Source organism: Aethalodelphis obliquidens, unplaced genomic scaffold, assembly GCF_003676395.1.
Source record: "Aethalodelphis obliquidens isolate GAN/ISIS:26980383/991018 unplaced genomic scaffold, ASM367639v1 scaffold4, whole genome shotgun sequence".
NCBI classification, from domain to species: domain Eukaryota; kingdom Metazoa; phylum Chordata; class Mammalia; order Artiodactyla; family Delphinidae; genus Aethalodelphis; species Aethalodelphis obliquidens.
In genome coordinates this window covers 26,431,180-26,452,611 of record NW_020837948.1, presented here as the reverse complement: position 1 = coordinate 26,452,611, position 21,432 = coordinate 26,431,180, and the positions used below count along the sequence as shown (strand labels likewise).

Below are 21,432 nucleotides of genomic sequence, written 5' to 3'. Positions count from 1 at the left end.
TGTCAAAATGTGTGCTTCAAGCCAGGAGGGGTCTGGGAGATCAGTGTGACCTGGGGAGGTGAAGGAAGGCTTCTTGAGGATATGGGAACTTAGCTGGGCTAATAAAAACACCTGAAAGAGAGAAGGGCCGGGAGAAGGCATCATAGGGATCCTCATTTCCAACTCTAGCGTGTAGTTCTAGTTCAGGTAAACAGAATTTGGAAGCGCAAGTACCAGATAATCAAGTTTGCACAGTGCTGCTCTTGTTTTAGTTGTTTTAACTGGCAACGTTAGACATGGAAGACAGTATATCTTGTAATGTATACAGTGTATTTTGATCTGTTTTACGTAAGTATGAAGTATTATTATAACCAAGAGGAATCTGAGAAGGAAAAAAACTGGATAAGGACAACAATGTTGAGCTATGTACTCATCGCAAATAAATGCATTAAAACCTTTGAAATTATGACATAACCAGTACTGTTAGATTTATGGTTATGGGTATTGCTCTCATTCCAAGCTCCTACTTTACATTTATCAACTTTATATTCATATAGCATCTCTATTTTCAACGTCTTAGAAATTTCTCCCTTTCCTAGTAACCTTTTCAGCTGAAATTTCATATGCTTCATATTAGCTCAGAAGGAAATTTTTTTTTTTTGGTTATGTTGGGTCTTTGTTTCTGTGCGTGGGCTTTCTCTAGTTGCGGCGAGCGGGAGCCACTCTTCATCGCGGTGCATGGGCCTCTCACTGTCGCAGCCTCTCCTGTTGCGCAGCACAGGCTCCAGACGTGCAGGCTCAGTAGTTGTGGCTACGGGCCCAGTTGCTCTCGCAGCATGTGGGATCTTCCCAGACCAGGACTCGAACCTGTGTCCCCTGCATTGTCAGGCAGACTCCCAACCATTGCGCCACCAGGGAAGCCCCAGAAGCAAATTTTTTTTCTGGTAGGTTGAACCTATCTGTTCAGCCATTTCTGAGTTACTCAAGCATGAACAAATGTTGTTTAGGAAATTTGTCAAGATCCACTTTTTATGTGTTCAGATTTAATTCAAGATGGTTTAAACTTAAATCCCCAGAGCTGTCATGCACGTATTCTCTCAGGAGAAAAACATCCTTTGCTTTGAGATATAATTGGTTGAGGTTTACACTCCACTTTCTGTGTAAATGGAGTTTGGTTATGAAGAGATCTACTCAGATCGTGGAAAACCTTTTGGGTTTCCAGACCCTCCATGCATATTTATAAGAATGCTTTTTTTCTTTTTTCCCCCCAAAATTATCAACTTTCTAGGAGAACTTGAAGGTAACAACTCCTATCTGGCTGTTTACTGTCAGAAAATAATAAAATCTTATTTATGAAAAATTGGAAAAATAAAGATTTTAAATATTTATTTATTTATTGAAACTTGGGCATTAGTCCTTGTTCAGTTGTCGACAGCAATATCTGTATTGCTAACAGCATCTTTTAAGCAAATATTATTGGGTATATTGATAAGACTTTTCCAAGATGGCATACTATTCATCATAAGATTTTAAGTGCTCTGAAATACTGGGAACTTACAAAATTAAAAAGAACTAAAGTAGGAATAGGTGGATGGGGTAGAGACAAGAGAGAAGAGGGCAGAGACACCTTCCTCATGACCTGGCAGACAGTCTCAAAACATATGAATGTATCCTAGTTATCTATTGTTGCGTGACAAATCACCTCAAAACTTATGACTTAAAACAATAATCCTTTTACTATCTCTGGGGGTTGGCTGGGCTCAGACAATTATTGCTCAGGGTCTCTCATGCATTTGCAGCTTCTAGGGCTAGCATCCTCTGAAGGCTCACTCACTGACTCACTCAGGTGTAGCACCTGGGCTGGGAAGCCTCAAACACCTAAGGCTCCTTGGGCCTCTCTTTCTGTCTTTACATGGTCTCTCCACATGGTTTCTCCAGCATGGTAGCTTCAGCATAGCCAAACATTTTTCAAGGTAGTTCAAGGCTTCAAAGATCCGTGTCCCAAGTGAGACAGCCAAATGGAATCTGTATTTTCTTTTCTAACCTGGCCTCAGAAATCAAGTCACAAAGGTCCACTCAAGTTGGACGGGAGGAGACAGATTCCACCTCTTGATGAGAGGTGTGCCAAAGAATCTACAGATGTGTTTTAAAACTTCCACAGGATTTCATAGACCTCTGGCAGAAAGTCTGGGACAGAATAGTGAGTCATTCACTAAACCACAAATTAGTTCATTGTGGTTCCTTTTCTGCTGAGGTAGAAGGATACTGCCATGTTTAAGGGCTCCTGCTCTGGAGTTAGAATGCCTGCCTGGGCTTGCCTCTGCCCTTACACTTAACTAAGCTTGAAACCTTAAACAAGTTCCGGTGCCTCAGTTTTCTTATAAGTTGGAGATAATGAGAGCTAACGTTTATTGAGCACTTAGTAGGTGGCAGGCATTGTCATAAGTGCATTATATACTATCTTATTTTATCACCAAGATAACTCCATGAGGTAATTACTTTACCTCCTAAATCATAGGGTTGACAATAATAGAGACATCTTTCAGGTGTGTCTGTGGTGTGGATCAAATGAGACTTATTACTTTCCCTCTTGACGTTATTAAACCTGATGGGGCAAATTCTGGTGATGCCAGGTCAGGAGGGTGAGCCAGTTCCAGAAATGGACCAAATGTGCACAATGCCACGTAGGAGCGCAGACTGTTCCCAGTCTAGTGCGGAAGACCCAAGGAAGATTAGATTTCTTGATAGGAGTTAAAAATGCATAAAAGATCAGTCATTCTGGGTCTTACTTGGGGTTACGGGTACAGAATCCAGCGCAGTCCAGCAGAGTAGGACCACGAGCCCCGCTTTGAGTTTGCAAAAACGGAAGTGTTTATCTTTTTCCTGAAAAAGTAATCCATGACTTGGGGCAGTGAAAAGAGTTCTGGCCAGAGAACACGCTCCCTCAGCCTGGAGCGTCCGCAGGTGTCGAGAGCCCGCTTCTTAGCCGGATGCACGACGCTGACACCCTACCCGGGCGGCCTCCCCTCGCGTCCCCGTCGCCACCCTCAGTTCCCTGACTCCACGAGCCTCCTCCCCCTCCTCCCTCTTCCCTAAGGTGCCTACTCCCGCGACTGCAGAGCGCCCATCTTCCCAGGCCGGGCAAAACCCGGAGAGCTGGAATCCCTCTCCTGGAGCGCCCGGGCGGCCACTGGGCATGCTCAGTCGTCAGGCAGGTTCGGGGCCGCGAGCGCGTGTGCGCCTCGCAGATTCCTCCCGCGGCCGCGCGTCCTCCGCCTCCCGAGCAGGGAGCGGGCGCATGATGGCGGCGGCGGCTGGGAGCGCCAGCAGCGGCAGCAGCGGCGGCGGCGGCGGCGGCGGCAGCAGCAGCAGCGACACGTCCAGCACCGGCGAGGAGGAGAGGATGCGGCGCCTCTTCCAGACGTGCGACGGCGACGGCGACGGCTACATTAGCAGGTACTCGGGGAGGTCCGCGAAACAGGCTGGGGTGCGATCAGCCTCTCGGCGCTGCCCTTGACCTCTCCTCTGCCCCCTCGTCCCCAACTTCCAGCAAGTTGCTCAGAAGCTCACGCGAAAAGTTGCCTGCGACTCTGAGAGCGCGTCGCCAGCTCGGCCACTGAGGCCGAGGGGCTGCTCTGCTTGTCTTCTGGAGGTGCCAGTTGGTCCAACTTTTCCCAGCGCCGTCTTTGTCTGGGCATTGGGAGACATCTCTTTCGGATGGGAGTTACCCCCCGGAGCCCGGAGCGCTCCTGCCTGTGGGGAGACGAGTTATGGCCACTTGTTCCCGATAGAAGAGGCTGTCGTGCAGATGTGGGTGTCAAGATGCTGGGCCACCAGGCAGCGATCTTGTCCGGTTGCTCGGTGGACAGACCCGGGGCCGGACCAGGATAGGGATGCGCTCTCAGTGACAGAGTTGACCATGAAAACAAGCTGTGAAAAACTTTCGTGTGGCACAGAGACCCTGCGTTCCCAACTTCGGAGTCCAAAGAATGGGCATAGTTTGCCGCTCAGTACTGATTTAATAAACCTATTAGCCTGAGGGGAACGAAGCGCCCAGGTGCAAACTAGGGGTTTAGAGGTGAGGCTGGAAATAGACCCTACGCCCTAGCCCGGCTCCGCGCTCTAACCAGGTGAGCCTCCGGAGGGGTCTCGGGGCGCCTCTGCGCGACCACTCCTAACCCTCGTTGTGCTTGCCTCCAGCTCCCCTTCAGGGTCGGTGTTGCAACGTCAAGCGGCAGGGCTTGGCAAAATAATTACTTCTGCCCAAATTTTTATCACTTATCAGACACTGATGGTGAAGAAGGTAATCGTAATGTTTTCTGGTATGCTTATATGAAAGGTCGACACCGGGCGCTGAAGCCTGTACGCGCCGAAATGTGAATTGCCTTCAAAGGCGTAGGCAGCCTGAATTGTGTACTACATCTTTCTTTAGCCTTTGTCTTGATGATGCCGAAGATCCTCTGAAAATTCCAGGATGCCTCCTGCAGTTTGTCCTTGCCTACCTAGAGAAAAAAAGAGTGGGGAATCCCTCCCCACCCCCAAATTAAAAAAAAAAAATCTCTGAAACAGGTGGTTTGACATGTAAAAGAATTTGACAGTTAAAGAATTAATTATTTGGGACTTCACTCAATTATGATAATTCTTAGCTGAACTTTATTGCTTTTCTGAAGTTTCATTGGGAAACATTAGAAAGATATCAGAAAACTGTATAGAGTAATTATGTTATGAAATGGAAAAAAATATGTAACTCTAGTTGACCTCATATAGATTTTTATCTGGAAGTCTTTCCCTGTTTTGGTTCTGGGTTAAAAAAATTTCATCCTATAGTTTAGGATTTGGGGTTTTTTAACTTTATTTATTTTTGGCTGCGTTGGGTCTTCATTGATGCGCGCGGGCTTTCTCTAGTTGCTGAGAGCGGGGGCTACTCTTCGTTGCGGTGCGCGGGCTTCTCATTGCCGTGGCTTCTCTTGTTGTGGAGCACGGGCTCTAGGCATGTGGGCTTCGGTAGTTGTGGCTCTCGAGCTCAGTAGTTGTGGCTCACGGGCTTAGCTGCTCCGCGGCACGTGGGATCTTCCCGGACCAGGGCTTGAACCTCTGTCCCCTGCATTGGCAGGCAGATTCTTAGCCACTGCGCCACCAGGGAAGTCCCGTTTAGGGTTTTTTTGTTGTTGTTTTCCTACTTGAAAAGCCGTTATCTCATTTGCAATAATAAAAACTATTTACATTCTTCATGTTAGAATGCAAAAAGAATTTAATTTCACATGGGCAAGAGTGCATATAGAAAACTAGCAAAATTCTCTCCTTTCCTCCCACTAATCCTATTAATATGTTGCTTTACCTGAACTACACTTTCTGTGTAAATGCTCATATTGTTTTGAATGGGGGCTATATGAGCACTGAAGGATAATGAATTCTTTAAGCATAGTTTGAGAACTTTGTTTTGGAGGGTGAAGCATTGTGAGGGCATGATGTTAAAGAAGGAATTTTAGATGAAGGTAGAAACCTGCTGGGGCAAAAGTGGGAAAAAATGTTATCCTTCCTTGAGCCACATCACTTTAATATATCTGCTTGAAAGTTGGAAGGCATGTGCAGTAGTGGACCCAAAGCCAAAACTTTAGCTGTGGGCAGAGTTGCCCTGGAAGTTATTTTTAGGCTGTGACAGAATTTCCATATAGGAGTAGTTCAGGGATGGCAATCTCATTGAGAGCAGGCACCAGAGAACTTGTCTAGAAGTGTGTTTACATAGCAAGCACAGTTTTATTGGAATATATGTTTATTTGGTATGCTTGAGGAATGGAGTTAATGCAAATAATGACTCCCTTTCCAATGTCACTCCTTCGTGCTGCCCCTATTTAATGACTTTACTGACCACTGTACAGTGGGAGATAAGGTGTGGAATGCTGTGAATTTTCTCTTTCATTAAACATGAGAGTTGGGCTTTCTGCTTTAAAACCTTGAAAACCTTGAATTCTTCTAAAGATGTCAAGTTTATGCTAATCATAAATAGCTGTATCCTTTAGGATTTCAGTTTGTCTATAATAGAATCACAAATAAGTGTTGACTGTCACACCTAGAAGTCTTGAGGTGGGCCATCCACGCTGAGGCAGCAGCTCCAGAGTGGTATCAATGTCCACCTTCCTTGTATCTTTCTGCATTGCATTCTTCACATGGAGCATTCATCCTCATGGTTATCTCGCAGTTCTAAAATGATTGCTGCGTCTCCAACTTCATCTCCAAGTTCTAGGGAGGGAAGGTGTAAGAGGAAGCTGAAATGAATGCTGCCTGTATCATCAAAGCACAGCTTTCCCAGATCCCTAAATTGACATCATGTTGGTCAAACTACATCACTGTACCATGCCTACTTGCAGTAGAGTTTAAGGAAGTATGTCATCCAATTGGGTACATCGCCTCCTATACAAAAGCTGAGTTCTGTTATTAAGAGCGGGAAATGGATATTGGGTAGGCAAGTAGCAACCAATACGTATAATAAAATTCCCCATGTTAACCTAAATTCAACTATATTGGCTCCAGTCCTTTTACCTAGCCCTTATCCTCAAACAGGAGTGAGCTGGAGATGTTATATTTGGAGGAAGGATGAGTGGAAGGGAGACTGAGGCCATTGGGGAAATATCAGGGTACATCATTTCAGGAAGCAGGGAGGTAAAAGTTAGGGCTTTGTGTCTTAAATATCCCCTTGGCTCAGCCTTCCCCATCAAACTGACAAAAAGGGTATTAGCTAGCTGGAGGTTCCTGGAGTTGCTACTTCTGCCCTGGAGCTTCCAGCCTGCCAGAGGGACCCAGAATCATTTCCATGGATACTTAGGTGGAGCAGACAACTACCGTCAGGTGGAGCCAAGCCATAGCTTGGACAGTGTGACCACAGCAGGCTCTTCTGGTGCATTTATTAACCTTACAGTGAGTTTTGGGAGCCCTATATATCATGTTGTAGGAGATGGTGGTTTTACTCTATTTGTTGAAATTAATTTCCCTTTGGAATTTTAAAGCTTCTTGTTTTTATCCTTCAGTTTAAGAAACTGTTGAACATTTTGACAAATATCTAAAACCAACACTTAACATTTATATCTAGTCCCCAAGCCTCAGCTTAAACATTGTTGCCTTAGAGAGAACTTCCATGACCACTGTATCAAAGTGTTAGGGAATTCCCTGACAGTCCAGTGGTTAGGACTCAGTGCTTTCACTGCCGAGAGCATGGGTTCAATTCCTTGTTCACGGAACTAAGATCCCACCATTGGCTTTCTTCCAAAGCACTCTTTACAACTTGTTATTACATTTCTATTTATTACTTTGCCCATTTATTGTCGTTCTCCCATTGGCCTTCATGAGGGCCAGAATCATGTCTGTTTTATTAAAACAGTACACTCAGGATCTAGCACAGTATTTGCCATATAGCACTCAGTCAGTAAACTCTGATGAATAAATGACCAAGAATCAACAGTGGTATGTTCATATAGGTTGAAAAATCTTTCAAGCATTTTCCATGTTTATGAGATACTTAAATGTAAGTATATTTTATTATATAATATTTTCCTTTAAAATAACTTCTTTTTTTTTTTTTTTTTTTTTTTTTTTTTTTTTGCGGTACGCGGGCCTCTCACTGTTGTGGCCTCTCCCGTTGCGGAGCACAGGCTCCGCAGGCTCAGCGGCCATGGCTCACGGGCCCAGCCGCTCCGCGGCATGTGGGATCTTCCCGGACCGGGGCGCGAACCCGTGTCCCATGCATCAGCAGGTGGACTCTCAACCACTGCGCCACCAGGGAAGCCCTAAAATAACTTCTTTTTGGTTATATAAAAGGTATTTTTGTTGATGAAAATTTGCAAAATACAGAAATATAAAAATAAAATCAAAACCACCCATTATCCCATAATTAAGGTATATTATTTCTGTTTTCCTGGTGACATATCTATACCATATCATTCCTCTAGTACGTTTAAAATGATTCAATAAAAGGAAAGGCATCTCATTTTCATGGTTAGGAAGTTTTAATATTGTTATGATGACAATACTCCCCCATTTCGCCCCAACCTTCCCAGCCCTAGGTAACGATTAATCTACTTTCTATCTCTATTGATTTGCCTATTACGGATATTTCATGTAAATGGAATCATGCATTATGTGACCTTTAGTTGCTTGTGTTTTGGTGTCATATCCGAGAAGGTTTTGTCTAATCCAAGGTCACAAAGATTCACTCCTATGTTTTCTCCTGAGAGTTTCATAGATACAGTTCTTACATTTAGGTTTGTGATCCATTTTGAGTTTATTTTTGTGTATGGTGTGAAGAAGGGGTCCAAGTCCATTCTTCTGAGTGTGGCTATCAAGTTGTTCCAGCATCATTTGTTGAAAAGACTGTTCTTTCCTATTTTCATGACACTCTTGTCAACAATCAATTGACCATAAACATAAGAGTTTATTTCTGGACTCTCAGTTCTTTTGCATTGGTACATATACCTGTCCTTATACCAGTACCACACTATTTTGATTACTGTTACTTTGTTGGAAGTTTTAAAATTGAGAAGTGTGAATCCTCCAGTTTGGTTCTTCTCTTTTTAAGATTGGTTATTCTTAGTCCTCTGAGTTCCCATACACATTTTAGGATCAGCTTGTCAGTTTCTTCAAAACAGGCAGCTGGAATATTTGATTGGGGTTGTGTTGAATCTATAGAGCAATTTGTTCACATGCATTTTTAGTAAGTATATTTTTCAAGATAGTTTTGTTTTTTTCCACCAGCCCTTTATTTTACAGTCTTAATTTGGAGTCAGCAGGTTAGTGAACATCTGAAGTAATAATAGCAAATGTGTATAGAAGCTTTTATAGTTTATAATCAATTGGTCCATATATTATCTCATTTAATTCTTGCAACAGGAATTAATATCTCTGTTTTAAGACAGGGAGCCAAGATAACATAGCCTCTAAGGAAAAAGAATGAACCTGTGGCCCTGACTTGAGAGCCTGTTTTACCATAAATGCTGCGCAGCTAACACCAGAAAACCTATTAAAACCCCTAAAGCCTTAAAGTTATTTCCTGTTTAATTTACCCAAGGTCTATGGTGCAGATGAATTTTCATTTTAAAACTGGCTTCTTAGCATCAGTGGGAATGGCATTTAAATTCTTGGTACAGAAGGTGAGGCATTTGCACTCTAAATGAGTTTCCATGGGGGTCTCAGCTGGGGAGACTCTCTGTTGTTCAGTAAATTGAAAATCTCTTTAAGTGTTAGTCCCAGAGTAGAAACCGTATGGAGAGAAAGGGCATTTCCTTAGAGAACAGTTAATTGTCAGCTTCTCATTGTCATTTCAAAATGTCAGTTTAAATATGTAAATGAGTAATTACTAAATCTGTGCAATTGATTATTGATGACTCTGATGGGAGAAAAAGAGTTGGGTAGGCAGAAGGACTCTCTGGACCTATTCATTGTTCAAATATTTGGGTCCCTGTCCCTTAGCAAAGTGAAAATGTAAACGGAACAAATTGCTAGGTTGACTCAATAAGCATTAAATGTGTTTGTCTGATGTGATAGTTGTTAGTTGAGTTTAAGTGTAGCCCTCAGTTGAATATTTAGTTGTGAAACTTTTGCTTGGAAAACTCTAGATAGATGAGCTCTTTGTTTAATTTTTTTAAATATTCACATCACAATGTAGAAGATAGTTGAAAATACATCTTAGACTTGATGTTGGTGTTAATTGGGCACCTATTCAACATTGTGGCAAGTGCCGTAGATTAAGGCACCTGTTGTCTGTTGTTTAAAAATTCTCATGTACACATTTGTGATACAGATGAAGGAAGTAAAAACAGATAGGATGAAGGAGGGCATTTATGTAAAAGTGTGACTGCATTGCATTTAAATGTCAGAATTTTTCACTTCTTTACAAAAAAATCAGAACTTCTTTCTGAGGATAACAACCTTAACAGAATATTCCACATTAAAGGTTAATGCTTTTAGACAAGAGTTTTACTTTAACAATAGTATGTACTGTAGAGTCTTAACCTGAGTGTACTTCATGATAAACAGCGTGGAAATCATTGAGAGAATATTGTTGGGGAAGTATTTACTCTTCTAAAAATATGTTGGCAGTTTTATATTTATTGTAAGAAAAGGGTGAAATCAGTGCTGCTCATCTCCCTCCCCCTTCTTGGTTTCCTAAGTTCCTTCATCTCTGACCAGAATTATTCTCCTAGTGTCGTAACATGCAGGCTCGGCTCCTCCAGGCCACTTTACATGGACATTAAAGTCATTTTTCTATAAAATAAAGCTGAGCAGGCAGCTCCTCGTAAAGTCCTTCAACAGTTAGTTGCCTGTTTCTTACAGCTAATTTCAGGCTCCTCCTAGGGCCTTTTGATTTGAAGCGCCTGGCCATCTGGCACAGTGATTGTATCCCCTCTAGCATTATCTTTCACACTCTCTCCTCTGGCAGGCCCAGCTGTTCCACACTTCAGTGCTTTGCACATGCAGCTCCTCTGTAAGTGCCCTTCTTTCCCCTTGTTGTCTGGTAAGCACCTTCTCAGTTTTCCTAGACTCAGTTCTTATGCAGCTCTTTCTCTCTGGAGACTTTGCCTCATGCCTCAGGACCTTATACACACTCCTAAGCCAGCACAGCTCACCTTTGATATTCTCACTGTTTCCATTTCCTTGCTTCCCACACTCAAGGCAGAAACTATACTTCTTTTGTCTTTTGTCTTCATAAACTCAGTGCCCAACACATAATAGAAATTTATTAAATATTGATCAAATAATATTGTTCATGTGTAATGGTAATTTCAAACACTTTAGAATACTTAGAAAAAGATTTATCAGGTTTTGTCCAACTTAGAAGAAGCTGAGAACCTAAATGGCTGTCGACAGATGAGTGGATAAAGATGTGGTACATATATACAATATATAAAATATATAATATATATAATATAATATATAAAACATATATATAAAAGAATGAAATAATGCCATTTGCAGCAACATGGATGCAACTAGAGATTATCATACTAAATGAAATAAATCAGAAAGAGGAAGACGAATACCATATGATACCACTTACATGTGGAATCTGAAATATGATACAAATGAACTTATTTACAAAACAGAAACAGACTCACAAAGAAAACAAACTTATGGTTACCAAGGGGAAAGGGGATAGGGGAGGAATAAATTTGGAGCTTGGGATTAGCAGATACAAACTACTATATATAAAACAGATAAATAACAAGGTCCTACTTTATAGCACAGGGAACTATATTCAATATCCTGTAACAAACCATAGTGGAGAATAATATGAAAAAGAATATATATATAAGTGAATCACTTTGCTGTACACCAGAAACTAACACAACATTGTAAATCAACTATACTTCAATAAAAAAGAAGAAGCTGAAAAATATTTGTATTTGAAAATACGTATCATGTGCATTTTACCTAATCTAGAATATTAGAGTGATGGGGACTCTGTGCCCCTTCAACTAACTAGTCATGTGACTTTAGGCAAGTCACACAAACCTCTCCAATCAGTCTTCTTCTATAAAGTGATTTTAACATCTTTTTCAGTACTGAAAACGTTTTATTTTATGGACTGTAAGTACTAGGATTTTTTTGGTAGCATTTTTTTTGGAAAAGCATACTGTTTAAATTAGTCCCATTGGGCAACTGTTGGTGTTTGCTTGTGAACTAACTGTGATAAATCCATAGTTTCTCTGTATTAGTAGCTGTTATCATCCAATAGGCTTCAATACCATCTAGTTAGTAGTATTTTCAAAAGCATTGAACTGTTGGTTAGGTTTTGTGTCAGTTCCTGAGTAAAGATTATAAGATGAAGTAAATGAAAAAAAAAAAACCAAACTACTCTTAATTGTGTATTCCAGTTGTTATTAAAAAGTTGTTTGGCAGTCTACCACATGGTTCTATCCTGACTCTTTCAGGGTATAATATAAATGCTTTAAAAAAATATTTTCAAATTAATATTTATAGTCTACTTTTCTTAGGCTGTTCCTTTCTGGTTACTGGGTATTCACAGTGAACAAACATTTTAAACTAATCACAGAATAAAAAACTAATAATAGAATTAAGGGAATTTACTTAATCCAAACTTGTGTTACAGTAACTTCTATTCAGTTTCTTTCACCTACCAGATTATAAACTTCATGAGTGTAACAACCATGCCTTTTATCTCTCATACCACCTGACACTATTCCTTGTACATAAATGCTGTGTACATAGATGTTAAATCAGTGTTGAATGAATGAAGTGATGGATTAATACTACCTTAAGACAAAATTATGTTGCTACTTCTACACTTGCAAGGTAGGGTTTTGATTTTTCTTATTCCTAAAATAGAGAAAAACTCCTGTGTCAGTGTTAACCTGTCTCTAACTGTATGCTTACATGCTTCCATCAGTAAAATAACATGGAACGAGGAAAACACAAAGACTATTGCCATGTAAGTTAGTTTGTTGAAGTCCCCTATTTTTGGTAATATAAAATAAAGTTCCCCTTAAAGGAGTAATTTGCTATCCATAGTGGTTTTTTACTTTATAGATTCCTTCTCAATCTTCAGTCCCTATAGCATCTGCTGACTGTCATACCAGAGCAAATTTAAGAATATTAATTTTTATTTTTAAATGTTTATTGAATGCCCACTGTATGCACAGAGGAATTCAAAGATGGGTGTGTTACAACATCTTCCTTTAAGGAGTATTTGGTCTTATGCAATAAGTACACACATGACCAGAAACAAGGAAAAGTGCAAAGCATCTAGGAAGGTTCAGGGGAAGGGAGGAAAACACCTGGGCTTTATAGGAGGATATTGTTTTAGTAAGTTTGCTGCAAGGAATATGTAACTGGCCCAGAATGATCGCTTAGCTTCACCTCCCATCATAGATCATGGCCTCTGTCTTTACTTCAGCCAGAGTGGCTCTAGTGATGGCTTCCCTGCTGCCCTGCACCCTCCCACAGACAAAGGAGCCAAGGGCAGCCCTGGTGACAAGGAGAGACCGCCCTGCAGAGGCCCTGGCTTCCTCAGCGACTGCCTGGACTTGTCAGGTGCACAACCCTGAGCTGTTGTGGAGGTCACACCCTGTGGAGCAGCAACCAGAGAGAGACAGGAAACAGGAGGGAACCAGCTGTGAGGCTTCTCCTCCTTCCTTCCCCCCTGAGGACCTGTTCTGAATGCAGTAGTTTCCTCTGGCCCTGTAAGACCAGACAACCAGCTACGTGTGCTGCAGAGCTGTGGCCAGCTTGCTTGCACACCCCTTACGTTAGCTTTTCCCGCTTTGTTTCCTCATTCAGCTTTTCCCTTCACTCATGCTTTCCTGAGACTGCACCCCCAATAATGTATAAGCATGTAAGTTTAAGACAGAACCCGTATAAACAGCTCAAAAAAGGAGATTATTGTTTAAATACATTGGGCTTCATTGGCCCTGAACCTAATTGCAAAACAATAAAAAAATAAAATTCATTCAATAAGGAAAAATACAAAGAAAAAGAGATCATTCTTAATCTCATCTACCCAGAGATAGTAAGAGTAAATACACAACAGATACACACAGATATGAGGTAGTGCTCATTATTTGTTGCCCACATCTATCCCTACTTCTCTTCTTTCCAGAAGATCCCTAACAAAAGTGCAGGCAGCCTCTCCTCCTACAAGAAACCCATGTATTGCAGGGTCCCACCTCCCAATGTAAGGGGAAGCCTGACAGACGTAAGGGTAATCCCAGCCTCTTGATAACATTTGAGTTAGGAATGGACATGTGATAAGACTTGCACTAATGAGTCTCTAGAAACAGTGTGCTGGAGATAGCTAGAAAAGGTTTCCATGTTCTTCTGGTAGAGTTTCTGAAAGCAGCTCCTTCTCTCTTTCCCTCCCAAACGGGAGATAAACATGAAGAGGATGCCTGTACCCTTGATTGCCAGTAGTAGCCACTACAGATCCAAAGGAGATTAATATTAGGAAGAAGACCACACTTTTTTTTAAAAGCTTATTTGTTTATTTATTTTTGCTGTGTTGGGTCTTCGTTTCTGTGCGAGGGCTTTCTCTAGTTGCGGCGAGCAGGGGCCACTCTTCATCGTGGTGCGCAGGCCTCTCACTATCGCGGCCTCTCTTGTTGTGGAGCACAGACTCCAGACGCGCAGGCTCAGTAGTTGTGGCTCATGGGCCTAGTTGCTCTGCAGCGTGTAGGGATCCTCCCAGACCAGGGCTCGAACCCGTGTCCCGTGCATTAGCAGGTAGATTCTCAACCACTGCACCACCAGGGAAGCCCAGAAGACCACACTTTTAAGGGAGAAGAACAGCATGGAAACAGCTAGGGCCTTCATGATATTGATTGAACCACCCTGCCTCTAGCCTTCCTGCTGCACAATACACTTCTTTATTATTTAAGATCTCTTGAGTTATATCTTCTTTACTTATGCCCTAAAGCATACTAATGTATTTATATATAAATGGGATTTTACTAGGCAGGGTGTTTTGTAATCTACTTTTTTTTTTACATACTATATCATGTAAATTTGCCATGTAAATATAGACCTCATATCACCATTTAAAATTAAGTATTTCATGGTGTGTGTGTGTTTGTGTGTGTGTGTGTGTGTAACTTGATATATTATACTAGTTGCCTCTCTACAGAAATGTTATTTTACTTTCTTAGTTTATTTGTTGCTTACCGCAAAACTCAGTGGCTTAAAACAACGCATATTTATCATCTCAGTTTCGTGGGTCTTTAATCCAAGCATGGCTTAGCTGGGTCCTCTATTTAAGGGTCTCTTAAGAGGCTGCAGTCAGGGTATCGGCTGGAGCCAAAGTCACATCAGGGTTCAACTGGGCAGATCCGTTTCTCAGCTTCCTCAGCGGTCGGTCGTTGACAGGATCCAGTTCCTGGAGAGCTGTTGGACTGACGGCTTCAGTTCCTCCCTCACTGTTGACCCGAGGCCACCCTCTGTTCCTTACTCGATGCTCCTCTTCCCCAGAGCAAGCGAACAAGAAGGGCCAGCAAGACAGAAGCCACAGTCTTTTGTACCATGATCTCAGAAGTGACATCCATCACTTTAGCAGTATTCTGTTCTTTAGAATCAAGTCCCAAGGTCCAGCTGACACTCAAGGGGAGGGGATTACATAAGGGTGTGACTCCCAGGGGGCAGGGTTCATCCGGAGCTATTTTAGAAGGCTACCTATCCCACTTGCTGATTACAGACAGTTATCTTACAGATAAGGAGAGAGAGGCCTCAGAATGAAAGCAACACTTCCAGTACCTTGATCTTGGACCTCTAAGCCTCCAGAATCGAGAGAAAGTAAATTTCTGTTGTTTAAGCCACCTAGTCGGTGGTACTTTGTTATGGCAGCACTAAAAAACTAATAAACCCCTCTATGAATATCTGGGTTAATATATTACTAATTGCCTTCCAGAATTTACTGTGCCTCCTGGAACCTGTAAAAGTGCCCATTTCCTCACATATTCAGTAACGTTACACATTATTACCTTTTTTAGCCTTCACCAATCTGACCTCTGAATAATGGTATCACATTATTTAATTTTACAATTCTTTTGAGTCCTAGTAAATTTGGACATCTTTTTGATTTATTTATTGACTAGCTCTGTTTCTAATTTGTGTCTTTTCTCAATTCTCATTTTTTTTCTGTTAGAGAATTTGTGTTTTTCTTTTTGGTTTATAAGAAGTCTTTGTATATTAGGAATATTAATTTTTTGTCAGGTTGCAAATGTTTTCCCCAAATTTTTGCTTTAGTTTAAAATTTGTGATATCTTTTGCAAAACATAAGTTTTAAATTTAAATGTAGCCAAATCTGTCACTTTCTTCTTTTACTTTTGCACATGTTAAGGCTCTATCTATCGAGCTCAGTAGATAAATATTGACATTATTTTCTTATAGCTATCTTATGGTTCATTTATAAATATCTAATTCTTCTGGAATTTATGTGTATATGATTTACATGATAGGAAGCATCATTTTTTCCCCAAATGATTAGTCATTTGTCCTAATCCCATTTAATAAATCCATTCTTTCCCTGCCGATCTGAATGTATGCTTTATATATACTAACTTTAAAAGTATATATATTTGCATTTGATTATAGATCCTACATTTTCTTTTATTGTTCTATCTGTTCTTGTATTAATACTGTTACTTCATAATATGGTTAAATATGCCATATGGATTGGCTTCCGTCATTGTCTCTCCTCACCCCCAAAAAAACCATTTTGGCTGTTTCCAGGCATTTTTCCCATCTAAAAGAACTTTAGAAATTCCATTGAATTGTTTTTCCTTCTAGTTTTATTGAGGTAAAATTGACATACAGAACTGTATAAGTTTAAGGTGTGCATTATAAAGATTTGACTTACTTACATCATGAAATAATTACCACATTAAGTTTAGTGAACATCTGTCATCTCATATAGATAGAAAATGAAAGAGAAAGGAAAAATATTTTTCCTTGTGATGAGCACTCTAAGGATTTATTACTCTCTTAACTACTTTCATATAATGTAACACACAGAGGCGTCAATTATACTTATTATGCTGTACATCACACCCCTAGTACTTATTTATCTTATAACTAGAAGCTTGTACCTTTTGACCGCCTTCATCCAATTCCCCCTTCCTCCATCCCCCCACCTCCGGTAACCACAAATCTGATCTCTTTTTCTATGAGTTTGTTTGTTGGTTTGTTTTTGAAGTATAATTGACTGTGTTAGTTCCTGGTGCACAACATAGTGATTGGATATTTCCATACAATACAAAATGATGACCATGATAAGTCGAGTTACCATCTGTTCCCTTAGAAAGATGTTACATTATTTTTGACTATATTCCCCATGCTGTACCTTTCATCTGGTGACTTATTTTGTAACTGGAAGTTTGTACCTCTTAATCTCCCTCACCTATTTCTCCCCTCCCCCTAACCTCCTCCCCTCTGGCAACCATCTATTTATTCTCTGTATCTATGACTCTGTTTCTGTCTTGTTATGTTTGTTCATTTGTTTTGTTTTTTACATTCCACATATGAGTGAAATCATATGGTGTTTGTCTTTCTCTGTCTGACTTATTTCACTTAATATAATACCTTATAGGCCCATCCATGTTGTCACAAATGGCAAGATTTCATTTTTTATGACTAATATTACATTATATATATATAATATATATAACATTCTTAATATATATATATTCTTTATCCATTCATTTATCAGTGGGCACTTAGGTTGCTTCTGTATCTTGGTTGTTGTAAATGCTACGATGAACGTAGGGGTGCATATATCTTTTCAAATTAGTGCTTTTGTTTTCTTCAGATAAATACCCAGGAGTGGAATTGCTGGATCATATGGTAGTTCTATTTTTAATTTTTTAAGGAACCTCCATACTGTTTTCCATAGTGGCTGCACCAATTTACATTCCCACCAACAGTGCACAAGTGTTCCCTTTTCTCCACATCCTCATCAATACTTGTTATTTATTGTCTTTTTGATAATAGCCATTCTGACAGGTATGAGGTGATATCTCACTGTGGTTTTGATTTGCATTTCCCTGATGATTAGTGATGTTGAGCATCTGTTTATGTGCCTGTTGGTCATCTGTATGTCTTCTTTGGAAAAAGTGTCTATTCAGTTTCTCTGCCAATTTTTAAATCGAATCATTTATTTTTTTTGATGTTGAGTTGTATGAGTTCTTTGTATGTTTTGGGTATTAACTCCTTATCAGGTATTTTGTTTGCAAATATCATCTATCATTCAATAGGCAGCCTTTTTGTTTTGTTGGTAGTTTCCTTCACTGTGCAAAAGCTTTTTACTTTGATGTGGAAATTTCATTGACTTTTAATTGTCTGTTAATTTTAATTTCATTAACTTGTCATACATTTCTAAATTAATGTAGAAAGAATTGATATCTTTGCAAGCCAGTTTTTTCATAAGAGGGATTGTATATCTCTACATTTACTCAAGTCTTTTTGATGTCACTCAGTGGTTTTCCTCATATTTGCACATTATTTTTTGTTTTGTTTTGTTTCTCTGTCTTTCCCTCCAGATTGTGCTGCTATCATGAATGGAGCTTTTTTTAAACCTCTTTGTTTTTCTAGTTGATAATTGATGGTGTATATTAAAGCTATTTATTTGTTCAAATATTTTATTTTTTCAACACATTTTTTGAGTGCTTACTAAGTAATAGACACTGGTCTAATCACTGAGACTGTAGCAGTGATCAAAATAGACAAAATTCTCTGCCCTCAAGAAACTTACATTCTTGGGGGAGGGGATGAGGTAAATAGTAAACACAAAAGCAATATATGATCTGTCAGATGGTAAGAAGTACCAGATGAAGCAGGGAAGGGAATAGTCAGCACAAGCAAAGAGGTGAATTTTAATATTAAATAGGGTAGTTAGGGGAGACCTCACTGAGAAAATAATTTTTGAGCCAAGACCTGAGGAGTTAGGGAGCAGCCATTTATTTATGTGGAGGAATAAGGTTCCTAACTGAAGGAACAGCAAATGCAAAAGTCATGAGGCGGAAGCTGGTGCATCCAAAGAATAAGGAAGTCAGTGTGGCCCGCGTGAGAAAGGGAAGAGAAGTGGAAGACGCAGTAAGGAGGGGTAGATGGTATGGCCTGCTAGGTTACTGTAAGGACTTTGGCTTTTAGTCCGAGTCAGAGTTTCCTGCTTGATTCTGTAGGACTGGCTTTACTTACGTTCTCCATTTTTTCACTCCCCGTAAAGTCCTCAACCCACTCAATGCTGGCATCTGTCACTGTCATCAATCCATACTTTCACGACATTGCTAAAGTCACTGGTGACTTTGTCAGTGAATAAAATGGGCATTTTCAGTTCTTGCCTTGTATTAATTACCTCTCAGCAGTCGACCATGCTGACGATTGCCCGCTGCTCGCAGCCCCGTCTCTTCCTGGCTCCCACGACCCCACAGTCTTCTTGCTTTTCTCCCATCTGTCTGGCTCCTCCTTTCTGTCTCATTTGCAGGCTCAGCTCTTCTGCCTAGCTCTCGAGGGTCAGAATTTCGCAAGGCATCAACTTTTGCCCCTTCCTCTTTTAACCTCATGCATTCTGTCTGGGCATTTATGTTTCATCTCTCTTACTTATGTTTCAGCTTCAGTTATCTTTGAAGAGGCCGTTGACTCCCATAGTAAATGTCCAGCTCAGACTTCTCTTCTGAGCCTCAGACCTGCAGGACAAATTTACTCAATTGCCTATAAATCATGTCCCACCAGATATTTCTAAAACATGCTGAATTATACCAGTCCAATATTGGATTCATAATCTGCCGCCTAGTCTTGCTATCTCAGCAAATGTATCTCCATGTATACCCACTTGCACAAGCCAGAAGAGATCTTGGCATCATCCTGGACACCCCCTTTTCCATCAACTCCCGTACTGGTTTCACGACCAATTCCTAATATTTTTTAAATTTAATTTTTATTTTATATTAGAATATAGTTGATTTACCATGTTGTGTTAGTTTCAGATGTACAACAAAGTGATTCGGTTATACATATACATGTAATCATCCTTTTTCAGATTCTTTTCCCATATAGGTTATTACAGAATATTGAGTAGAGTTCCCTGTGCTATACAGTAGCCAAGTCCTATTATTTCACCTTCTAAATCTCTCTCATATCTGTCCACTTCTTTCCATGTCTACTCCTGGCAGCCTAATTCTCTCTCTTGGAGTGCTGCAGATACTCCTAACTGACTTTCCTGTGTCTCCTTTGGCCCTCCTCCCATCCAGCCTTCCACACTGTAGCCAGAGGAGATCTTTTCTGAAGTGCCAGTCTGCACATGTCACCCCAGCTTAAAACCCTTCAGTTCAGATTCTTAACTTGGCTACCACAGGCCCTGCATGGTTCCACCTCCAACTTCCCCTCCTGCCTCATCTCTTCTCTCCTCCTGGCTCTCTGTCCACCAACCACTCTAGTCCCTGAATTTCAGCTTCTCCATCCTGTTCTGCTGTCAGTTCCCATCCAGTTCCCATGCGGCTGAATATATCCAACTGTTCTCAAGCTCCTCAACTGAACTTTAACATCACTTTTTCAGCCTTCCTTGGCCCTCCCTCCCAACTTTGTTGCCTTCAGAGCACTTATTTCAGTTTGTAACAATGTGTTCATTTGTGGGAATTTCCTGGTGAATGTCTTTCTGGCTCACTCAACCATGAGTTCAGGAGAACAGGGACTGTTTTTGTTCACCATTAAATCCTCAGGCCTAGCGCAGGAACCTGGCACATTGTAGGCACTCAGTAAATATTTGAGGAAAGAATCAGTGAAGCCCTTTTTGCTTCTTAGAACTAAACCAAACGTTGCATTTTTGCATAACTGGCACACTAGTACACGTATTTTTATTTGCGTAGGCAACTTATTTCTATAAACATAAAAGCACCCCTTTTGAGAGATTTCTGAGTTTTTCTGGAGCTGCTGGAGAAGAAATTGATGTTGGGTATTTTCTTACTTTATCAAGATCTGATATAACTCCTCTGTTCTTTGTGCGTGCCACCCCTGACTCAGGATTGAGTAAACACACACATTCTGAGATGATAGCTATCCAACACTGTTAATGACTTTTCCAAACGTGTTAAGGGTGTTGTTTTGATTAGGGTGAAATCCACTTTCTGGAGGCTTCAGGAAAATATTGCAACTGTGAGGTGCTGTTTCCTGGTGTTCCTGTTGAACACTGCCCAGGGGACTATGAAATAGGCAGCCAGGAAACCCAAATCTGTGGGCAAGTTTGAGATCAGAGCTGTGAGGTGTTTCCGAAGGATGCAAGGCCCAGAAAAGAAAGTAGAAAGTGGGTGAATGGGTGGGCCTGCTGAAGTCACATCGCCACACAGACAGTTCCAGAGGCCCAACTCTGTGGGTGATCTGCAACTAATTTTGAGGTATTTTGACCTGACTGACAAGTCAAGCAAGAAGAGTACCAATATTTAAATCTTAGTTATTTCCCTCAGTTTCTAATGTGCTGTGTGGGCATTAACTGGCGAAGGTTCCCAAACGTGTGGGTTAAACCTTTTTACTTTACCATTCAAACTGACCTTCGTTTCTAAAAACGTTTTTAAATGTATCAGTAAAGTATAGTAGTTTTTGTTTGTTTAGTATAACAATTTTTGTTTATTTACTAAATAAGTTATCACTCCTACTTGTCTTGAATTCCTGATCATCTGATGGGAAGTTTTCACTTCTTATAGCTCTTCCTGAACTAACAATCCTTTTGGAAGAGAAGGATCTCTCTGGACATTCTAGTGTAATTCATAGCTTCCAGAACTGTTATTGTTTTCAACACCTGTGGATATATTTTTGATGGTGCAAAGCGGCCATCCTTTAATATCAATTGTAATTATTTATTGTATGTCTCCAAGAGGCAGGCAGTATAGAGTTGTGACATTCAGAATGGGTTCTGGGGTTCTAATCCTGACTCCATCACACACTAGCTGTGTGACCTTAGGCAAGTAC

The 21,432-nt window shown here is 40.7% G+C and overlaps 1 protein-coding gene across 1 annotated transcript in view; it reads left to right on the top strand.

Moving 5' to 3' along the window:
• Positions 1-3,277: 3,277 nt before the first annotated feature.
• Positions 3,278-21,432, top strand: part of MCC (MCC regulator of Wnt signaling pathway) — a 432,932-nt gene continuing 414,777 nt past the window's right edge. Inside the window, exon 1 of the mRNA XM_027100123.1 lies at positions 3,278-3,435. Coding sequence (XP_026955924.1) covers positions 3,278-3,435 — 158 coding nt within the window. The remainder of the gene's footprint in view (positions 3,436-21,432) is intronic.